The 20,890-nt window shown below is 43.9% G+C and overlaps 1 protein-coding gene across 4 annotated transcripts in view; it reads left to right on the forward strand.

Annotated features, from left to right (window-relative positions):
* The window catches only part of MYO5C (myosin VC), a 110,245-nt gene that overhangs the window by 14,258 nt on the left and 75,097 nt on the right, over positions 1-20,890 (forward strand). For 3 of the 4 annotated variants that reach the window (XM_061180312.1, XM_061180311.1, XM_061180313.1), the window contains exons 2-8: positions 1,263-1,373; positions 5,449-5,614; positions 6,198-6,342; positions 9,595-9,751; positions 11,923-12,066; positions 12,817-12,898; positions 14,031-14,138. In XM_061180312.1, coding sequence (XP_061036295.1) covers positions 1,263-1,373; positions 5,449-5,614; positions 6,198-6,342; positions 9,595-9,751; positions 11,923-12,066; positions 12,817-12,898; positions 14,031-14,138 — 913 coding nt within the window. The remainder of the gene's footprint in view (positions 1-1,262; positions 1,374-5,448; positions 5,615-6,197; positions 6,343-9,594; positions 9,752-11,922; positions 12,067-12,816; positions 12,899-14,030; positions 14,139-20,890) is intronic. The other variant, XM_061180315.1, reaches the window with a different exon arrangement.

The raw sequence follows: 20,890 nt of genomic DNA on the forward strand, positions 1-20,890 counted from the left end.
TGACCACAGGAGAATATGAAATGTGGGGTCTGGGTGAAAGCAAGAGTAGTCAGTGCATGATGCTGACAGCATGCATGCAGGAGAGAGAAGAATGACTCATGGGGCCCTGTGACAACTGCAGTATAGGGACATGGCAGTCACTTTGTGTTTATCTCAGGCTGCATTCAGGTGCCACTGGTGACTTCTGGAGAGTGAGCCTGCCCCCTTCCCAGTGTGTGAGTGTGAATATTAGATGTGTTGTATTGGTCGGCTTGAGCTGCCTTAACAATATACCACAGACTGGGTGCTTAAACAACAGACGTTTATTTTCTCACAGTTCTGGAGGCTGGGCAGCCCAAGATCAAGGTGTTGGCAGGGTTGGTCTGGTGAGGGCTTCTCCCCTTGGGTGCAGACAGCTGTTTTCTCACTGAACTCCCATGGCCTTTCTTCTGTGCATGCAGGTGGAGAGAGAGTATGCATGCAAGCTCCCTGGTATCTCTTCTTATAAGGACACTAATCTTATCGGATCGGGGCCTTATGACCTCATTTAACCTTAATTACCTCTTAAAGACCTTTTCTCCAAATATATTCACATTGGGGGTTAGGGCTTCAACATATGAATTTTGGGGGGATAATTCAGTACATAGCAGTGTGGTTCTGCTTAAGGACTTGCACATCAGCACTGAGCCAAGTGGGACATTGAGCTCGGGACTTTCACATTTCCCATGGTGGGAATCCTTGGCTGCTGACCAGTGTGATAAGACTGTGATAACACTGCTGTAACACTACTTCCACAGCATTTTGAAAAGTGCTGTCAGCTACTCAGTCCAATTTAACCTCCCAGCAAACCTGTAAAGTACTGAGTAGGTATTGTTGTGCCCATTTTATAGATGAGAAAAATGAGCACAAGAAGTTAAGTGTCTGGCCCAGAGCCCCATGGTCCATCCGTGGTGAACCACATGCCTCTGCTCCAGCTCTTGTAGACAGTGCTCAGATCTTCCCCTTAAGAGACTCACAGATTTCCTTTCCACTCCCAGGCTTTCATTTTTCAATATGTATTTAAGAGGCTTTGGGAATTCTGTCACCTGTGAAATGAAGCAGCTAGGCCTGGTGCATTGCAGATACGCTAACAATTACCTCACAAGCAAAAATTAGGTAATAGTATTCCTAATGAATTCACTGACGTAGTGGACAGAAAGAAATCTCCCTGAGTCTAATCATCTAACGATTTGTGTTTTGCTTTTAAAGTGCTGAAATTAAGCCTTTCTTATTCTGTTGGTCAGTACAACAGGGTTTGGATTCCTGATCCTGAAGAAGTTTGGAAGTCTGCCGAAATAGCGAAGGACTATAGAGTTGGTGACAAAGTCCTGCGTCTCCTGCTGGAGGATGGAATGGTGAGGGTCCTCGATCATAACTACCATGATGTATAAAGGAGAAACTGTAGGGTGTGTGTGGGAGAGGAGCACCTTCGGCGGAGGGCACATGAGGGGGCACCTAACATGGCCAGCTGGTGCTGTGGATGCACCCGTGTGTTTGTACCCCTCCCCACCCCCCTGCCTCCACCCCCCACTACCCTAATGAAGACATAAAGTGCCCTGCATCAGCTGGGCCTCTCTCTGGAATGAGATGCAGTGGACAGGTCTGTGCTCTCTGCTGCCTTTCTGGGGATTCAGCAATGTTGGGAGAATGCTGAAAAATGATAACCATTTTGGTTTTATGGGTCTCAGCACAGAGACTGGGTGAAGATGAGAAACCTGGAGAGGAAGTAGTTTGAGCCCAAGGCAAACTGGTAGAGAACAACATCAAGATGGGAAGAGGAAGAGATATAGAAGAAGGGAGATAGAGAACAGGAAGGGAGAGGGAGGTGTGGGAGAATGGAGAGTCAGTCTATGGATGGATAGAAACAGGTAAGAATTGGGACCTCCAGGAGGGAGTGTAACAGGGCAGTTGGAGGAGTGACGGGAGATGGGACAAGGGGACAGGAAGTCCAGCTGGGTAGGACATTATGAGGAAGCTCTGTGGTGCCGGTGTGGCAAGGGAGAGGCAAAGGATGAGCAGGAGGATGGGCAGTTGTCCCCATGGTAGAGCATGCTCGTGAAGAGTTCCTCTCAAAGGCTGGTCATGGCTTTCGATGACCAGTTTCTACAGATTTTATCTCTGCTTTAAGTTTCCATGATGAGTCGTCCTTTCCCCCCATAGCTGTAATGACATCCCACTGGATCCATAGCTAGGCTGACCTTAGGTTTTTAGAATCAAGTATCTGCATGCAGAGCTGGACAAAGGATTCATGATCCATCTGGATGTCAGAGTTAGTCCTGGGAATTTCACATGAATATTAAAATGCTGGAATTTCCAAGGCATGGAAATGGTCTCTGCAGAGACAGGACATATTACTGCCAATCAGACTGTCCTGGATTTGGAGTCATCTCCTGAGATCCTGGGAAGGGAGATAAACATAGCAGTTAAGAGCACATCCTCTAGAATCAGACTATCTGAGTTCAAATCCTGCCCAGTCTGTGGCAGACTATCTGGGTTCAAATCCCACTAAGTCTGTGACAGTGAGCCCCTCGGCTTCCTCACACGTCAGATGGAGTTAGTAACAGCATATCACAGGGCTGCTGGAGATCAGATGAGATAATCCCTGGGGGCGTGTGTAAATGCAAGGGACAAGGCAGAGAAGCTGCTATTTCCATTTAGCCTTTCCCTTCCCATCAGAAACTCCTTGGGGGCATTTGTTGAGTATCTCCTGTGCACAGTCAAGGTTCTGATTAGGGAGCAGATGGCTTTGGGGAGAAAAATCTCAGGGCAGCAGCTGCAGTGGCAGTTTGCTGCTTTAGTAATATGAGCAGGGCTTCAGGTGGCGACATTCCTGGCCCTGAATGAGCTGCTCAGAGGAGGAGTGGGAGAGGCAGGTAAGATGGCAGGTGGCCAGACTGCTTTTTTTTTTTTTTTAACATCTTTATTGGAGTATAATTGCTTTACAATGGTGTGTTAGTTTCTGCTTTATAACAAAGTGAATCAGCTATACATATACATATATGCCCATATATCCTCCCTCTTGCCGTTTCCCTCGCACCCTCCCTATCCCACCCCTCTAGGTGGTCACAAAGCACCGAGCTGATCTCCCTGTGCTACGTGGCTGCTTCCCACTAGCTATCTATTTTACATTTGGTAGTGTATATATGTCCATGCCACTCTCTCACTTTGTCACAGCTTACCCTTCCCCTCCCCGTATCCTCAAGTCCATTCTCTAGTAGGTCTGCGTCTTTATTCCCATCTTGCCCCTAGGTTCTTCATGACCATTTTTTTTTTCTTAGATTCCATATATATGTGTTAGCATACGGTATTTGTTTTTCTCTTTTTGACTTACTTCACTCTGTATGACAGACTCTAGGTCCATCCACCTCACTACAAATAACTCAATTTCGTTTCTTTTTATGGCTGAGTAATATTCCATTGTATATATGTGCCACATCTTCTTTATCCATTCGTCTACTGCTTTTTAACTTAACCCTTTATCTATACCATGAAGGACAAAGCCTGCTTTATGTAAGAAAATATCACCTCTGTTTCTAGCTGTTGATCTCATGTTCTTCACATTCATATTTTCTCCCCTCCCCCGAAGACTTTCTGTTCTATGTGTCTTTCTCTCTCTCTCCTTCTGTTTCTTTCATACATAAGACACACACACACACACACACACACACACACACACACACACACAATGGCTGAACTGGAAAAGGAGGTTGTTGATTTAAAACATAACGGAAAAACTCAGGGTAAGTACAAATTATGTATGAGCAGCACTTTATCTTATTCTCGAAAGTGTGTAGGTTAAGAATATCCTGGGGGCTTCCCTGGTGGCGCAGTGGTTGGGAGTCTGCCTGCCAATGCAGGGGACACGGGTTCGAGCCCTGGTCTGGGAAGATCCCACATGCCGCGGAGCAACTAAGCCCGTGTGCCACAACTACTGAGCCTGCGCGTCTGGAGCCTGTGCTCCGCAACAAGAGAGGCCGCGATAGTGAGAGGCCCGCGCACCGCGATGAAGAGTGGCCCCCGCTCGCCGCAACTAGAGAAAGCCCTCGCAGAGAAACGAAGACCCAACACAGCCAAAAAAATAAATAAATAAAAATAAAATAAAATAAGTCTTTAAAAAAAAAAAAAAGAATATCCTGCTTGGGGCAGGTCCATAAATATAATTGCATTGATAATGAGCAGGCAGCTGCTATGAGGATCCATGCCCAGTTGTCCTGGATTGCCCTGAGCTGCTCTCCTTATGGAAAACAGTCCAACCAGCCAACAAACCAAACCCCTGTCAGCGTTGACCAGGCATCATGACGCAGGCTTCAGAGTCAACCAGACCCATATTAACTGTGTGACCTTCAACAAGGAGCTTAACTTCTCTGAACCTGTCTCCTTAACTCTTAGTTAGGGATGTCATGCCCTCCTTGGAAAGCAGTTCTGAGGATCAGATGAAAAACCAGTGCTGAGTACTTGGCATAGGGCCTGCAGAGTGGGGTCTTGCTAAGGGGCAGCTGGGTCACTTTGTGCAGCTGGTCCAGGACCAGGTATGGAAAGGAAGGCAGCCTGGGAGGTGGAAGGGAAACAAGCCTGCTGGGTGACCTTGCTCAAGTCACTTCCCCAAGCTGTGAAGTGAAAGTGAAGGAAGGTAGAACAGGTGGTAATAAGGTCCCTTAATGCTCTGCCATCTGCAAGGCCCACAAGGCATGCTGACCTTGCCTTCATTCTGCTCAGGCAGCTACTTTCGGAATATACATTGGTGAAATCTAGCAGATGAGAGGCCATCCTGGGCCAGTTACTCAGCCCAGGGCTGAGAATCATAGAAATAGGCAGCCCTGCAGCCCTTGGGAACACAGGTGGCTGCAGACAGGAGTCACCTGTACGGGGGGCCTCTCACAGAGAGACCATCACCCCACGCAGGCTCCTTTAGACACTTCTCACCACCAAGAATGTCAACTTCCAACAGAGATTCGGCAACCTTAGAGCTTCAAGGGACCTTAGATCATTGAGTCATTTTAGCAACAGAATCCTGTTTCCAAATGAAAACTTTCATGGCACCAGCAGCTAAACCACATGCAAGTAGAGCCCCTGTGGTAGAATTGGGATGGGATGCCCAGGTCCCTGACCATGTAACTTCCCTGTCACCCCTCATTGAGGCCTCTGTAGCTCTGAGGACCCCTGATCTGGTCCAGCCAGTCTTTTCACAGATGAGAGAAGGGAGGGCCAGAGAAGGTGAGTGACACACCCTAGGGCACACAGCCAATACCTGGATCACCTGGCTCCCAAAGGTCAGCCACGAAGATTATTTTCTCATTGCTATACATAAATTTGTTTTTTAGAGTGTCAGGGATCACTCCAAAGAGGGGTAGATAGGAAAGAGGACAGTGATTCAGCAGAAACACCAAAAAACTTTTACTTCCAGAACTTTAATTTCATCTTTGTCCACAGGAGCTGGATTATTCCGTTGATCCAGAATCTCTGCCTCCACTTCGGAATCCTGACATCCTCGTGGGTGAGAATGACCTCACGGCCCTCAGCTATCTCCACGAGCCCGCTGTGCTCCACAATCTCAGAATCCGCTTTGCAGAATCCAAACTCATTTACACCTACAGTGGTAAGGAGAGCAATTCTAGGAGCGCAGGAATGACACTGAAACTTAATGCTTGTTGTCTAGAGCATCCTGATTATGTTTTATATTATGTTTATATTAGAAATGTTGACTCTGTCAAAATGTGTAATGACACCTAAAAATTTGCCCAGATTTCTATCTAAAAGGTACACACATCTGATCTTAGAGTTTGTTATAAAACGAAGTATCTAGGTGGGGAGAGTCTTCAACAAAAACTAAGATTGGACTACCAAGAAAAATATATGTGGATAAAGCTTGTGTTTGAGTTTCTCATTGGATGTGATACGTTTATTACTTATTTTGGGCAGTGATATTATCATTATGTTTACACTGAGAATTGTAAGAGCCTCTCATTTTTAGGGCATTGCCATCTGTCATCTCATCTAACCTTCAGAGTAGCCTAGAAATATAGGTGACCTCGGCAGGGAACTGAGATTCAGAGCATTAAGTGACCTGCCCAAAGTCACACAGGAGATTTAATAAGTGACAGAGCTGCGGTTTCTCAAAAGAACTTGGAGAAAGAGGTGACACTAAGAATCCCATCACTGCATCTGACATCTTTCCTCAGGAATCATCCTGGTGGCCATGAATCCTTACAAGCAGCTGCCGATATATGGAGATGCCATCATCCACGCCTACAGCGGGCAGAACATGGGCGATATGGACCCGCACATATTTGCTGTGGCAGAAGAGGCATACAAGCAGATGGTCAGGTAGCCTCCTGCCAGGCAGGGCTTCCTCTTGCTCTCCCAATGCTCCTGCATTTGCTGGGCCTTCACAGTGGTAGGGAGACATCTGACCGGGTCTCATTAAAAGTGAACATCAATCAGACCAGCGGGGATGCTTGGTAGAACAGACTGACTGTACCAAGTAGCAAATGACTGTTATATATAACTGTCTAAACCAAGTTTCCTGGTTTTGTCCCTTCTAGGTAGTCAAGTCAGTCCTACCAATCTGGGAATAGCCGATGCTTTTCTTGCAGTGTGTTTGGTTGGAAGAAAATTGATTTATTCTTCACTGTGAGATGCTTAAGCATTTTTACCCATCCACGGCAGCAGACTCTAACGATAGATGAGCACAGGTTTTAGCTGTAGGAGATTTGGGGTTTTATTCTAATTTTGCCACTTGTTTTTTGTATGGCCTGTGAAATTATTGTTTTGCTAGCAAACAAGGAGGCTTTTATGAAAAGGCTCCTGTGGACCAGGCACTGTGCACACACTCTCACACATCATCTTGAGTGCCCTCAAAAGAGCGTGTGATGAGGATGCCTGAGCAGTAGTCAGACAACTGAGATGTGAAGCCATCCACCCAAGGTCACCCAGCAAGAGAAAGGCAGAGCTGGGATTTGTGCTCAGATTTCTAGACTCCATGTGTAATTTCTTTTCCCCGTAACTATCCTATTTTGGCTTCAACATCCTGATCTGTAAAAGGATCTTGGTAGATCCTTACAGTTTGCAAAAGAACTTTCACAGACAGTGGTCTCCTTTGAGTCTTAGAACACCTCTGTGAAGTCTACTGAACCGCCATCATGCCCTTATTTCACAGATAAAACCTGAGACACAGGACTTGGGTCTGCTACATTTACTTCATAACCCTGGGCACAGCCCTGATCTCCCTCAGCTTCAGGATCCTCATCTGTGAGCTAGATGCTCAGAGAGCACCCATTCCAAGCTCTACTGCTTAAAAGGAAAAAATAATGGTGGCTTATACAAGATAGAAATGCATGATTCTCTCCTGCAGAGAAGTCTGATGGGCAGTCCAGGGCTAGCACACCACCTCTACCAAGTCATCAAGGATCAGTGCCTTCCAGCTTCCCAATCCTTGGAGCGGGATCCTTGGCCTCAGGGCCAAGCAAGTACTCAGCCTTCTTTCTCTCTTTTCTAGGCTACAGAGTGTCCCAGGGGAAGGGTGTGCCCCTCCTGGTTAAGGAGCCCTCCCAGAAGACCCCACAGAGCACTTCTGCTCACAGCTCATTGGTCAGGTCCTACTCACATGACCATGCCTAGCCACAAGGGAGGCTGGGATATGTAGTCTTTCATATGTGCAGCAACATGTCCACTAAGAATTGGGGCCTAGTCCCTAAGAAGCAGGGGAGGATGAACATTGGGTAGAGAATTACTGATTAAAAACCAGTAACCTGGGACACCCAAACCCCACGTCCTCAGTCTCAGCAGGCGCCCTCCATGCCTCGATGCACCTCTCAGGCCACAAGGGATTGTGTGACTCCCTCTCTTTTGTAATCACATCAGAGGCTGGGAGCCAAGCCAGGCTGTGCTCCTGAGCTTTACCCGAACCTGCCATCCCTACTCTGGTGCTGTGACGAATGATGCAAAAGTCTCCCCCTTTTCCTGAGCCCTGCGGGTAGTGTGGAGGCTCATGAGCAGAGGGCAGCCAAGCCCGATGGTACCAGAACATGAAAGATCCTGGAGGTTCCAAAAAAAATTGCCAATTACCTTGGCTTCTGCCACAGCAAGGTTCTTTCCAATGCTAAAACACCCGTGGTTCTAGGATTTACCCTGGCCGCTGCAAGTCTCCAGGGCATCTGCAAGATTAGAGTCTGTGTGGCTCAGAGCCTGACAGGCCAGGACTGCTCCTGGGTGTCAGTAGCATGAGCTCGTTAGAGCTGCAGGACTGAGCCAGGTTCAAGCTTGAAGAGCCAGTTTCCTCTGGAGGTCTGTCTAACTGTAATAGCAGAACCGAACATAATGCAGGCTCTTACTGGACTTGCTGATGCTAGACTAGGAGTCCAGAGAGCCCAGCTTTAGTAACCCCAGTCCCACTCCATGCAGCTGAGGGGCGCTGGGAGTGTCTTTCACCTCCTGAGCATCTTAGCTTCCTCACTGAGGCCAGGAGCTCTCTCTCTAAGGTCCTCTACAGTGTTCACAGGGAGGCTGTGTATTCTGTGCCTCGCTGAGTCACTGTTCTACTCATCTGTAAAATGGATACACAGTATGTGGCATAGGATTTTTGTGAGGCTTAAATGAGAATCCCTGTAAAGTATTCACCAAGCACCTGACACATAAGTGGTGCTAGGACAGGACTATAATAAGGTTCTACCATCATGATTTTATGACACAAAAAGTTTAATGCATTTTTTAAGATCTCTAAGTTGTGTAACAGAGCATGTTGGCTTATGGAGCACACGTGTTCCCAAGCACATTTCAAGTAATTGCTCTCCAAATGATATCTTTAAAATGTTTTTATATTTAAGTGGGGATATACAGAAAGGAGTTGACATAGGCTTGAGACTGCTATCTTTAGAAACCTGCTTGCAAACCTCTGGGAACTTGGATTTCAGAAGGGTTCTCAGCATTTCCTAATTGCTAAGAGTGGCTCACTACACCTAAACTGTTTGTGTGAACAATGTGGTTCCTGCTGAATATCTGCTTTCCTTCTGGGCATCTGGAATTTTGGTGTGTGATAGCAGAGGATGCCTTTGTGACCGGCCCCCAGTAAAAACCCTGGACACTGAGTCTCTATTGAGCTTCCCTGGTGGACGGTGTTTCCCGTGTGTTGTCATAATTCATTGCTGGAGGAAGTAAGTGCATCCTGTGTGACTCCACTGGGAGAGGACTCTTGGAAGTTTGCACCTGGCCTCCTCTGGACTTGGCCCTGTATGCCTTTTCCCTTTGCTTATTTGCTTTGTATCCTTCTGGTGTAATAAATCTTAGCCGTGGGTGCGAATATGTGCTGAGTCCTGTGAGTCCTCCTAGTGGATCACTGATCTGGGATTGGTCTTGGGGACTCTCAGCACAGGGGACACAGCAGGAAACGAAGTTGTGTGTTCAGCAGGATCACAGAGAAAAAGACTAGAAGGAAATTCACTGGTATGTTAAAAACAGTTACTCTAAAGTGATAAAACAAAGTCCCTTCTTCTGGCTTATCTGCATTTTTCTTGATGAGTATATATTGCCTAATAGGAAGAAATGAATATTTTTAAAAATCCTTTTATTTATTTGCTTTAGAAATAATAAAAATCAGTCAATAATTGTAAGCGGGGAGTCGGGTGCTGGAAAGACAGTATCTGCTCGCTATGCCATGAGGTACTTCGCCACCGTCAGCAAGTCCAGCACTAATGCTCACGTGGAAGACAAGGTTCTGGCGTCGAACCCCATAACTGAGGTGTGTACCCTGTGGGTGTGGGGAGTGGGGACAGAGGCAGAGGCGTGTATGGAGAAGTGGGCTGGTTCGTGTATACAGGCATACCTCGCTTTGCAGATACTGCTTTTTTTCTTTTTTCTTTTTTAACTAGTTAAAGGTTTATGGCAATCCTGCATCAAACAAGTCTATCAGCGCGTTTTTCCAACAGCATTTGCTCACTTTTGTCTCTGTGTCATGTTTTGGTAACTCTTGCAGTATTTCAAACCCTCCACCAACAAAAAGATTCTGACTTGCTGAAGGGTCAGATGGTGGTTAGCATTTTTTAGCAATAAAATATTTAAAATTAAGGTGTGTACATTGTTTTTTTTAGACATAATGCTATTTCATTCTTAATAGACTATAGTATAGTGTAAACATAACTTTTATATGCACTGGGAAACCAGAAATTTCGTGTGACTTGCCTTATTGTGACATTTGCTCTATTGCGGTGGTCTGGAACTAAACCCACCATATCTTCAAGGTATGCCTGTATGTTGTCCTTGCTAACTTGAGTTCCCTTCCTTTAAAAACCAAAGAAGTGAGGGCAGGGAAGGAGCAAGGAAGTCTGTTCTCCAGTGGGATTTGAAGGAGATTGGGGCATAGATTTCTGCCTCCAAGGCCTCTCTCCTCTACCTGCTGGGCTAGAAATTCTACCATCAGGATTTCAGGAGTCCTCTGTTTACGTTTATATCCCAGGGGAAATTTCCTCAACCACAGAGACAACTGGTACACCAAGACCAGTGGTGGTCTCCAGCCAACCAGCACCAACTTTCATGAGCTGATTGTTAAACATTCAGGAATTCTTTTGCAAGTTATCGTTAAACCTTTGGTAGTTTGAAATCAGTCATGGTGGAAGTATTTACACCTTACAAATCGACAAATGTCACATACCCAGGCTGTTCCTCCTCCCCTCCCTGAGAGTGATTCATCAGCACACCACTGCCTGGCTCAGATATGTGGGCGATGGCACCCAGGGGTAAGGAGACAACCCTCAAGGAAGAAGGGGCATCTGACAGCTCACGGGAGGGCCCAAAGGCCAACTCTGGCTGCCTTGCAAATTGGGAAGAGGATTGATTTGGATTTTTTTGGAAGCATAGCAAGTAATTAAGAACGTTAGATTCCTAGACCCTTTCTCCCTGTTTTCTTGAATCAAAATCCTCAATGAATATTTATCAGACCACCTATTTTGTTTAAGCCACTGTGCCAAAATAATACAGGAAGTAATGAAAAAGAATAAGGTCCAATCCCCAAGTTTTAAGACTCCTCTAACATAGCGTATTTTAAATTCGAATAGAAAGATAAATCATGATCCAAGATGGCAGTAAAAAGGTTGTCAAGAAGCACTACCCTGTTAAATGCCCAGTGGATGATATCGTGTGGTTAGTTGTTTAGGGCTGGTCTCACCCGCTATTGTAAGCTCCATGAAGGCAGGACCATGTCTACTTGGTTTACCTTCGCCTGCCAATAAATACATGTTGTCCAAAAGCATGATGGCCTGGATAGGAATGCGATGTGTGTGCGTAGGAAGGGTACTTCCAGATGGAAGGTGCCCAGGAAGGGAGAGCAGGGTGGGCAAGAGGAGAGACAGAATTCAGTAGCAGAAGTAAAAAGAAAACATCATGCTCAGTGTGGGAAGGGATGGAAGAAGGCAGTTTTTTGGTTGAGTAGAAAGTTTGAGTAGGGAGGTGGTAAGGGATAAGGACAGAAATAAAGGTTGGATGAAGGATGTAGACTTTGAATTGAGCATCTCTAATATTTTAGGCATAGATGAGTTGAGGCACTGTATATTATCTCATTTAATTCTCCCGACTCCGTAAGATGCATACTTCCCCATATTACAGCTAGAGAAATTGAGACTTGGAAAGATGAAATAACTTTTCTAGCATCACACAGATAGTAAAAAAGGAGCCTAGGGCCATGAAACATCAGAACCCATGTGTTTTCTGATCCTGCTCAGTGTCTACCAGTAAGATTGGGGAGAGCCTTGAGGTGAGATGGAGGAGACCTAAGGATGTGTCTTATTCCCTGCGAGCCCCTGCCTCCCAGCCTCCCTCTATAATCAGACTTTTCCCCAGCGTACAGGACTGGATTTTACTGTAACTGCTCCAATAATATTGATGCAAAGGTTTTTTTAATGTTACTATGTTTTGTAGGCTGTTGGAAATGCCAAGACCACCCGCAATGACAACAGCAGTCGGTTTGGGAAATACACAGAAATCAGTTTTGATGAGAGAAATCAAATTATAGGAGCCAACATGAGAACTTACCTGCTGGAGAAATCCAGAGTTGTCTTTCAAGTAAGGATAAAAATATTAAATTTCCTTTTCCCCAACTTTTGTAGTATGGTTCACATTTATATATTCATTAGACAACCTACATTGTTCTGTGACTTGAAGAATACAGTTTTCCTATATTTCATTTGGAGTTTGGGTTATTTTTTTTCTATTTCTTAAAAATGAAAATTGATGAATAGGTGCAGTATTAGTGGAATTATATGGTTGAGGGAAAAGTTTATGACTTTCAATTTTAGGCACTTAAATCCTTAGCATTTAAAAATCAAGTTTATCTTTCTAGAACACAAAGACTACTTGAAATAGACAAAGCTGTTAGACTGGCTTTTGTATCAGGAAGGGAATGGGATCAGATCTAGAGAGGCGGGGTTTAAGAAAAAGGCTTCTCTCCATAAAATGGAGAAAATTCTCATCGTTTTGGCCCAGAAGGAGAGTAACAGTAAACCTTGTGTTGCAGGGAGTTTCTTTAAAATTTCAACTAGTACTAATTACATTATTTCCATTTCGTAGAATGTTTCATTTAATAACATTTTCTTTGTGGTGGTTATTTGGAAGGTGATCTTGGGCCACCAGTTCTCCCTCTGTGAGCCAGTGGAGGCAAGAAGTTGGGTCACAGCAAAAACACACGTAGATGTCCGTGTCCATGAGAGCAGAACTGTCAATCCAGATTAGCCATCTAAGACCCTCTTGTTGAAAACCTCACATTTTCATTTGTAAAGGGCTTGTGTAATTTCAGGACTTTTCTTTATTTTACAGTCAGAAAATGAGCGAAATTACCACATTTTCTATCAGCTTTGTGCATCTGCACAGCAGTCGGAATTTAAACATCTTAAATTGGGTACGTAATGCATGGTGTGTGGAAGAGTCTCTTTTTTATGTAGGAATTTAAATTCTAGGTTAATTTCGTCTTCTTATAATATCGTCACTTTTAAAAAAAAGTATTCTGTCCAGAAACATAAGATCCTTGGGTTCCAGGGGTGGAATTGATGCATTTAACTAAGGAGATAGATTAGTTAGGGGCAAAGTGAGTCCAGGAATAGGGGACCCCTTCAACTCCAGGGTTCTTTTCAAAGCTGCAGAGTGATTGTGGTCCATCCAGCTAGAACTACCTGAAGAAGGCCTTCTGACCACTGGGACTTACTGTTCTAAGTCCCCAAACTTTTCTTTTTATCTGAACTTCTTGGATGGTCATTTTTCTAACAGCTATGACATATTTCCATGTCTTCTGAGACAGAGGACCTCTATCATAATTTGGATTTCCTTGATGACTCAAAATCATTATTAATTGTAATCATAATTAATGAGCTATTTGTCATTTAGTGCAAATGGCCCAACTCCGGTGGTACCTCGGCTCTCCTGTCTTGGTCGTTTGTGCTGTGTTGGTAGACAGAATTGTCTAGTGTGTCGGAGTTGAATGCACACTCTCTAATCCTGGAGAAGTTACTTGCACTTGTAGAATCTAAGTTTCTTCAGATTTCGTATAATGACAATATCCATGCCTTGTCTGCCAAATAGAATGTGAAGAGCGAACATGGAAGAGCTTTCTGAAGGCTCCCCTACTATTCAAATATTAGATGCATATATGGTTATTACCTTGACCATAGTGATGTTTTTACAACGGTATGTGTTTATCAAAACTTATCAAGTTTTCTACAGTTAATTGTATGTTCAATAAACCTCAGTAATGCTGTATAAAATTGTTAGGTATGGGAACAAACACCATGCTCTCTGGAGTCAGGCCTGTGTTTTAATTCTTGCCCTGCCGTCACCTGTGGGACCATGAGCAGGCCTTCACTTTTCTGAGCCTCAGCTTCTGAGTCAGCAACGTAGAATTCTAAGGAATAAGTGGAGAAACATTTGTAAAGTGCTTAAGATAGCACATTAAGTGTGAACTTTTCTTCTCGCTTCTGATGTACATGTATGTTCAGATTTCTGTGTCACAGATGTCACAGTCTTACTTTTGATTTCAGGGAGTGCAGAAGAATTTAATTACACAAGAATGGGGGGCAGTACCATCATTGAGGGTGTGAATGACAGAGCCAACATGATAGAGACTCAGAAGACCTTCACACTACTGGGTAAGTGAAAGCATCCTATCCCAGGAGTGGCCATTTTCTCCAAAAAGGCTGGGATGCCCAGCATGCATGTGTTCTGAAGACACCTAATAAATTCTAACTTTAAGATGAGCCAATCAAAAAACATATTTGGAGGCCAAGCGGTCAAAAAGGTGCTTTTCCCTTAAAAGATCTAGAAATCAACTCTGTGCTCTATGATGACCTAGATGGGTGGGATTGAAGGGGGGGTGAGAGGGAGGGGATATGTGTATACATATAGCTGATTCACATCGTTGTATAGCAGAAACTAACACAACATTGTAAAGCAACTATACTCCAATAAAAATGAATGAATGAATGAATGAATAAATAAATAAATAATTTTAAAAACCCTATGGCAGGGACTTCCCTGGTGGTCCAGTGGTAAAGAATCCACCTTGCAATGCAGGGGACGCGGGGTCGATCCCTAGTCAGGGAACTAAAATCCCACATACCACCGGGCAACTAAGCCCGTGTGCCACAACTACTGAGCTCGTGCGCCTCAACTAGAGAGCCTGAGTGCTGCAAACTACAGAGCCCACATGCTCTGAAGCTGCACTCCACAACTACAGAGCCCACGCACTCTGGAACCCGTGTGCACAACTACAGAGCCCACACACCCTGGAGCCTGCGCGCCACAACTAGAAAAGAGAAAACCTGCACACCACAACTAGAGAGAAGCCCGCATGCCGCTATGAAGAGCCCGCTCGCCACAACAAAAGACCCCCGATGCCTCAACGAAGATCCCGTGTGCTGCAACTAAGACCCGAGACAGGGCTTCCCTGGTGGTGCAGTGGTTAAGAATCCGCCTGCCAATGCAGGGCACACGGGTTCAAGCCCTGGTCCGGGAAGATCCCACATGCCGTGGACCAACTAAGCCTGTGCGCTCTAGAGCCCGTGAGCCACAACTACTGAGCCTGCGTGCCACAACTACTGAAGCCCGTGCACCTAGAGCCCGTGCTCTTCAACAAGAGAAGCCACCGCAATGAGAAGCCTGCGCACCGCAACGAAAAGTAGCCCCCGCTCACCGCAACTAGAGAAAGCCCGTGTGCAGCAACGAAGACCCGATGCAGCCAAAAATAAATAAATAAATAAATTAATTAAAAAAAAAAAAAAGACCCGAGACAGCCAAAAAATAAATAAATAAATAAAATCCTTAAAAAAAAAGAAACCTTATGGAAGGGGCACCAAATGATAGCAGTAGTCGAAGTATTCTTCACCTCCATGGGCTCACAGTAAAAAAAAGTTTTACTTAAGAATATTCTTGGGAGGGTGGGATGAATTGGGAGATTGGGATTGACACATATACACTAATATGTATAAAATCGATAACTAATGAGAACCTGCTGTAAAGCACAGGGAACTCCACTTCACTGTACAGTAGAAACTAACACAACATTGTAAAACTATACCCCAATTAAAAAAAAAAAAAAGGAAAAAATAATATCCTTGAAGAAGCAATAAAAATAATTAATTTTATTAAAAAATAAATAAATGATCTTAACTAAGAGTATAACTCTTTGAGAAACAGTGACTTATTGCCAGTGGTTCTCAATACTAGAATATCAGATTACCTGAGAAGATTTTTTTTTTTAATTCTTATATCTAGATATCACCCCAGACCTACTAAATCTTAATGAGAATATTTGAGAACAATGTTATACCTAAAAGAGAAGAAATAATCATGTAGAAGCTTCTCATTCTAATCTGTGAACTGTGTGAAAACCTCAAGATTGACATTTCAAATAAAAAGTGTCTAACTTTGGGCTTCTTCCTTTCCATCAGGAATTTATGAACTAGGGTTCAGTTTCTACCCTAATCAATCATTCTAACAAAACTTCTAATTTAAAAAGATCAGATCTTTTTTTTGCTACAAAATTTAATTTTGCAAAGTTCACTTAAACTGAACAAAAGAAAATCTTTGTAGAGAAATATGCAGCTCTTAATGTTCCTCCACGGGCATGCATTGGACATGGCTATGAGTCCTCTAAGAACAAGAACTTTATCTTTCTTAAAATGACGATTTATTATTATCTCTTGTGATTCCGGGCTGACTGGGCTCACCTGGGCACTTCTCACTTGGGGATTCTCGCATGATGGTGGCAAGGGCTGGATCAGCTGAGGGCTTCTGTCACATGGGCTGGGATGGCTAGAACTACTGAGTGCTGGGTGGGCATTTCTCTTCCTCCATGTGGCCTTCCTCACAGCATGCCGGTCACATGTGGCTAGCTTCTCCCAGAGCTAGTTGCAACAGGCTCAGGTGGGCTCTGCAGGTTTTTTTATGAACCAGCCTCGGAAGCAGTGCAGCATCACTGCTGCTGTGTGCTAATAATCAAAAGCAAGGCATAGGGCCAGCTCAGACTTATGATCCTCGGGGAGAAAACTACACAGGACATGAACAATGGGAGGGTAATGCATTGGGGGTCATCTTTGGAGAGTAGCCACCACAGTAGCTGTTAGGGATGTTGTGAGGATTAAGAGATAACGTCTCTTGGTTTATGAACTGTGGCATGCTCTATCAGAATGAGAGATCAGTACACATTTAATGAAAGCATGACCTCAATGTATGAATCACTAAAAAAGGTCCTAGGCCAGAGGTTGGCAGATTGCAGTCTGTTTTTGTAAATAAAGTTTTATTGGAACACAGCCACACTCATTTAAGTATGATCTATGGCCATTTTCATGCTATGGTGGCAGAGTTGAGTACTTGTGCCGTAGACTCTATAGCCTGCAAAGCCTAATAAGAAAACGTTTGCTGACCCTTGTCCTAGGTGATAGAGTGAGCATAGTTGACGGGTTCCTTACAGTTTTCTTGCAATTTGTGAAAAGATTCGTGGGTGGAGTCATGAAGCTAAGCTTCAACCCCAGTGCGTTTAAACATGGATGTCCCCTGAGGACCCCTGGCCAGGCAAAGAAGGTTGAGCAGGCTTCAGAGGTCTGTTTGCTGCTGTGGAGTAGATTCATGCATGGAACTCACTATAACTTTGAGATTGCCATCATCCTGTGACCCCTACAGCCAATAATCTCATGCTGTGTGTTGATTTCATGGTCTCTAAACCTGTGTTGTCCAACACAGTTAACTACTAGCCACAAGTGACTGTTTACATTAATTAAAATGAAATAAGTTTTAAAATTCATTTCTCAGTTGCACTAGACATGTTTCAAATGCTCATAACCATATGTAGCTAATAGCTGCCATATTGTTCAGCACAGATAAAGAACATTTCATCCCCAAGGAAAGTTCTATCCAATAGCATGTCTCCAACAATGTGAATATCTCGTGTGTACTGCTTGTCCCGTTGGCTGTGTCCTCTTGTTTGTGTCTCAGTGTTATCATCTTAGACAGAGACCCCCTCAAGGGCAGACTGGCCAACATGAATCATACATAGGCTTGTAATACATTTGGGCAGATCCCTTTTTTAAATGTAATTGCTAAACAACGTACTTGTTGGTGATTTGTCCATTGCTGTGGTTTGCTATGGAGACAGTTTGGAGAAACAGACAAGGTTAGCAGTGAGGTCATCTAGTTCACTACACAAATCCACTTCACAACACGCAGTAAGCAGTAAGCAGACTTCTGGGATCTGCTCAGACTTCTTTGCCTGGTGCAGGATCATCAGGAAACCATCACTTTTATACACCCTGGGGTGAGCTAAGGCAGCTTCATGACTCCACAGGTCTTTTCACTCACTGCAGTGGTCACTGGCGGTACACTGCTTAGCCATGATACACCCGGTGTGATTGTGACTTTGGCAAGTTCCCTAACCCTTCTATGCCTTAGTTTACCCCTCTGTAAAATGGGAACAGTACTAGTACTTTATATAGTTGTTGTAAGCATTAGACGAGGTGATATGTAGAAAGTACTAAGGATAATGCCTGCTGCAGAGCTTCATTTGCTTTCCCTTCTGGCTCTGCTTCTGAGGTACTAAAATGGTTCTGAGACCCAATTCCAATGTGTGTTGGGGGAGGAGGGTGAGGGTAGGGGGTTCCCCACACCAAGTGATTCTCTGGACACCAGCTGGGTGTCCTACAATTCGCCTCAATTCTGACACTATCTACCTGGAGAAAGCCTCAGATCCCACAGGTTGAGGGCTCAGTTCCACAGGACTGCCCTCAGCCCACCCCGCTTCAGATCAAGTCGTCACCTGTGATTGTAACCGAATGGCTGTAAATCAGAGGTTCCCACAACCACCTCCTTGGGTTCAATTAATTTGCTAGAGCAGCTCACAGAACTCAGAGGAACATTTTACTTACTAGATCATCAATTTATTATAAAAGGATATAACTCAGGAACAGTCATTTGAACAGATACACAGGGGCAAGTGTGTGGGAAGGAGCTCGGAGCTTCCATGCTGTCTGAGTGTGTCACTCTCCACAATCCCCATGCATTCACCTGGGGGCCTGCAAACCTCGTTCTTTTGGGTTTTTATGGAGACTTCATTACATAGGCACGGTTGATTAAATCATTGGCCATTGGCAGTTGGTTCAACTTCTAGCCCCTCTCTGCTCCCCGGAGTTTGAGGGGTGAGACTGAAAGTTCCAACTCTCAATCACAGGGTTGTTTCCCCTGGCAACCAGCCCCCATCCTCACATGACCTAGGGGCATTCCAAAATTGCCTCATTAACAAAAGACATCTTAATGTCTCTCAGAGGTTAGGAAGTTCCTGGGGTTTTAGAAGTTCTGTGTGTTAAGAAACTGGATGAAGCCCAAGTATATACTTAAATCACAATATCACAGGTACTTTTAGCTAGCCACAAGTTACCCACTGAGGAAGCAGAATGGGGGTGCATTTTGATCAAGAGCTCATTTCCTGTGTTCTTCTGCTGACTCTCATTTAATTCATCCTTTGATCTTTGCCTAGCTATTAAGATCTCTGACAGAAAGAATACTCTGGAAACAGACCTATCCTGGACCTCAGGCTCAAGAAACTTGACCACTATGTTTCTCGTTGAAATCTACCTCAGGCCAGTGGTGCTTCTGCAGTGATTTTATCTTACTAAAAATAATTACTTAAGTGAGGTCTTAAGTTCTTTCTTTGACATCATTGCTTTGGAGTTGTTATTTCACTTTTGTCAGTTTTGGAAAGCATGGGGTAAGTAATGGATCAATACAGAGAGTGGGAGTGCCAGAGCAGATTCCCAAACTTTGTGTATTTAGTTGCTTTTCTTCATCACTTACCTGTCATTTTTCATGGTGATGCTCAGGGGTTTATTTCTATTAGAATCATCTGTCCTTCAAATGTAGGCATTAGCGCGAAATGGAACAGCTGCAAATGCCTGACTCAGATTGAACTGGAGGCTTCCGTGTAATTTTGGTTTGAAATTTTTTAAAAAAAATTTTTATTGGAGTATAGTTGTTTTACAATATTGTGTTAGTTTCTACTGTACAGCAAAGTGAATCAGCTATACGTATACATATATCCCCTCTTTTTTGGATTTTCTTCCCATTTAGGTCACCACAGAGCGCTGAGTAGAGTTCCCTGAGCTATACAGTAGGTTCTCATTAGTTATCTATTTTATACATAGTATCAATAGTGTATATGTGTCAATCCCAATCTCCCAATTCATCTCCCCCCCCCACCCCGCCCTTTCCTCCTTGGTATCCATACGTTTGTTCTCTATGTCTGTGTCTCTATTTCCGTTTTGTAAATAAGGTTGTCTATACCAATTTTTTCAGATTCCACATGAATGTGTTAATATACGATATTTGTTTTTCTCTTTCTGACTTACTTCACTCTGTATGACAGTCTCTAGGTCCATCCACGTCTCTACAAATGACCCAATTTCATTCCTTTGTATGGCTGAGTAATATTACATTGTATATATGTACCACATCTTCTTTATCCATTCCTCTGTTGATGGACATTTAGGTTGCTTCCATGACCTGGCTATTGTAAATAGTGCTGCAATGAACATTGGGGTGCATGTGTCTTTTTGAGTTAATGGTTCTCTCTGGGTATATGCCCAGTAGTGGGATTGCTGGGTCATATGGTAGTTCTAGTTTTAGGTTTTTAAGGAACCTCCATACTGTTCTCCATAGTGGCTGTATCAATTTACATTCCCACCAACAGTGCAAGAGGGATCCCTTTTCTCCACACCCTCTCCAGCATTTATTGTTCGTAGATTTTTTGGTGATGGCCACTCTGACTGGTGTGAGGTGATACCTCATTGCAGTTTTGATTTGCATTTCTCTAATAATTAGTGATGTTGAATATCTTTTCATGTGTTTGTTGGCCATCTCTATGTCTTCGTTGGAGAAATGTCTATTTAGGTCTTCCACCCATATTTTGATTGGGTTGTTTTTTTTTTTTTTTGATATTGAGCTGCATAAGCTGCTTGTATATTTTGGAGATTAATCCTTTGTCAGTTGCTTCGTTTGCAAATATTTTCTCCCATTCTGAGGGTTGTCTTTTCATCTTGTTTATGGTTTCCTTTGCTGCGCAAAAGCTTTTAAGTTTAATTAGGTCCCATAGGTTTGAAATCTTTTATGACTTTGATTTTGTGTAATCTTAGTAGAGAGAAGTCTCTCCACGTTTGGAAATTATTTAAGAACTTGACCTAGCTGCTATTGAGATATTCCAGATATCCTCAAGTCAGAAGTAGCAGGTGGCTGCAGTGGCTCTTACTGGGCATTTAGGGCCTGCTGCTTTTTTGCTGGAGGAGTCGAGGGTCTCCTGTTAACTGAAAAAAATGCACACCCTAAAAGTTGAGAATTATGTTTTATTTGGAGGACAAAA

Source organism: Eubalaena glacialis, chromosome 2, assembly GCF_028564815.1.
Source record: "Eubalaena glacialis isolate mEubGla1 chromosome 2, mEubGla1.1.hap2.+ XY, whole genome shotgun sequence".
Lineage (NCBI taxonomy): Eukaryota > Metazoa > Chordata > Mammalia > Artiodactyla > Balaenidae > Eubalaena > Eubalaena glacialis.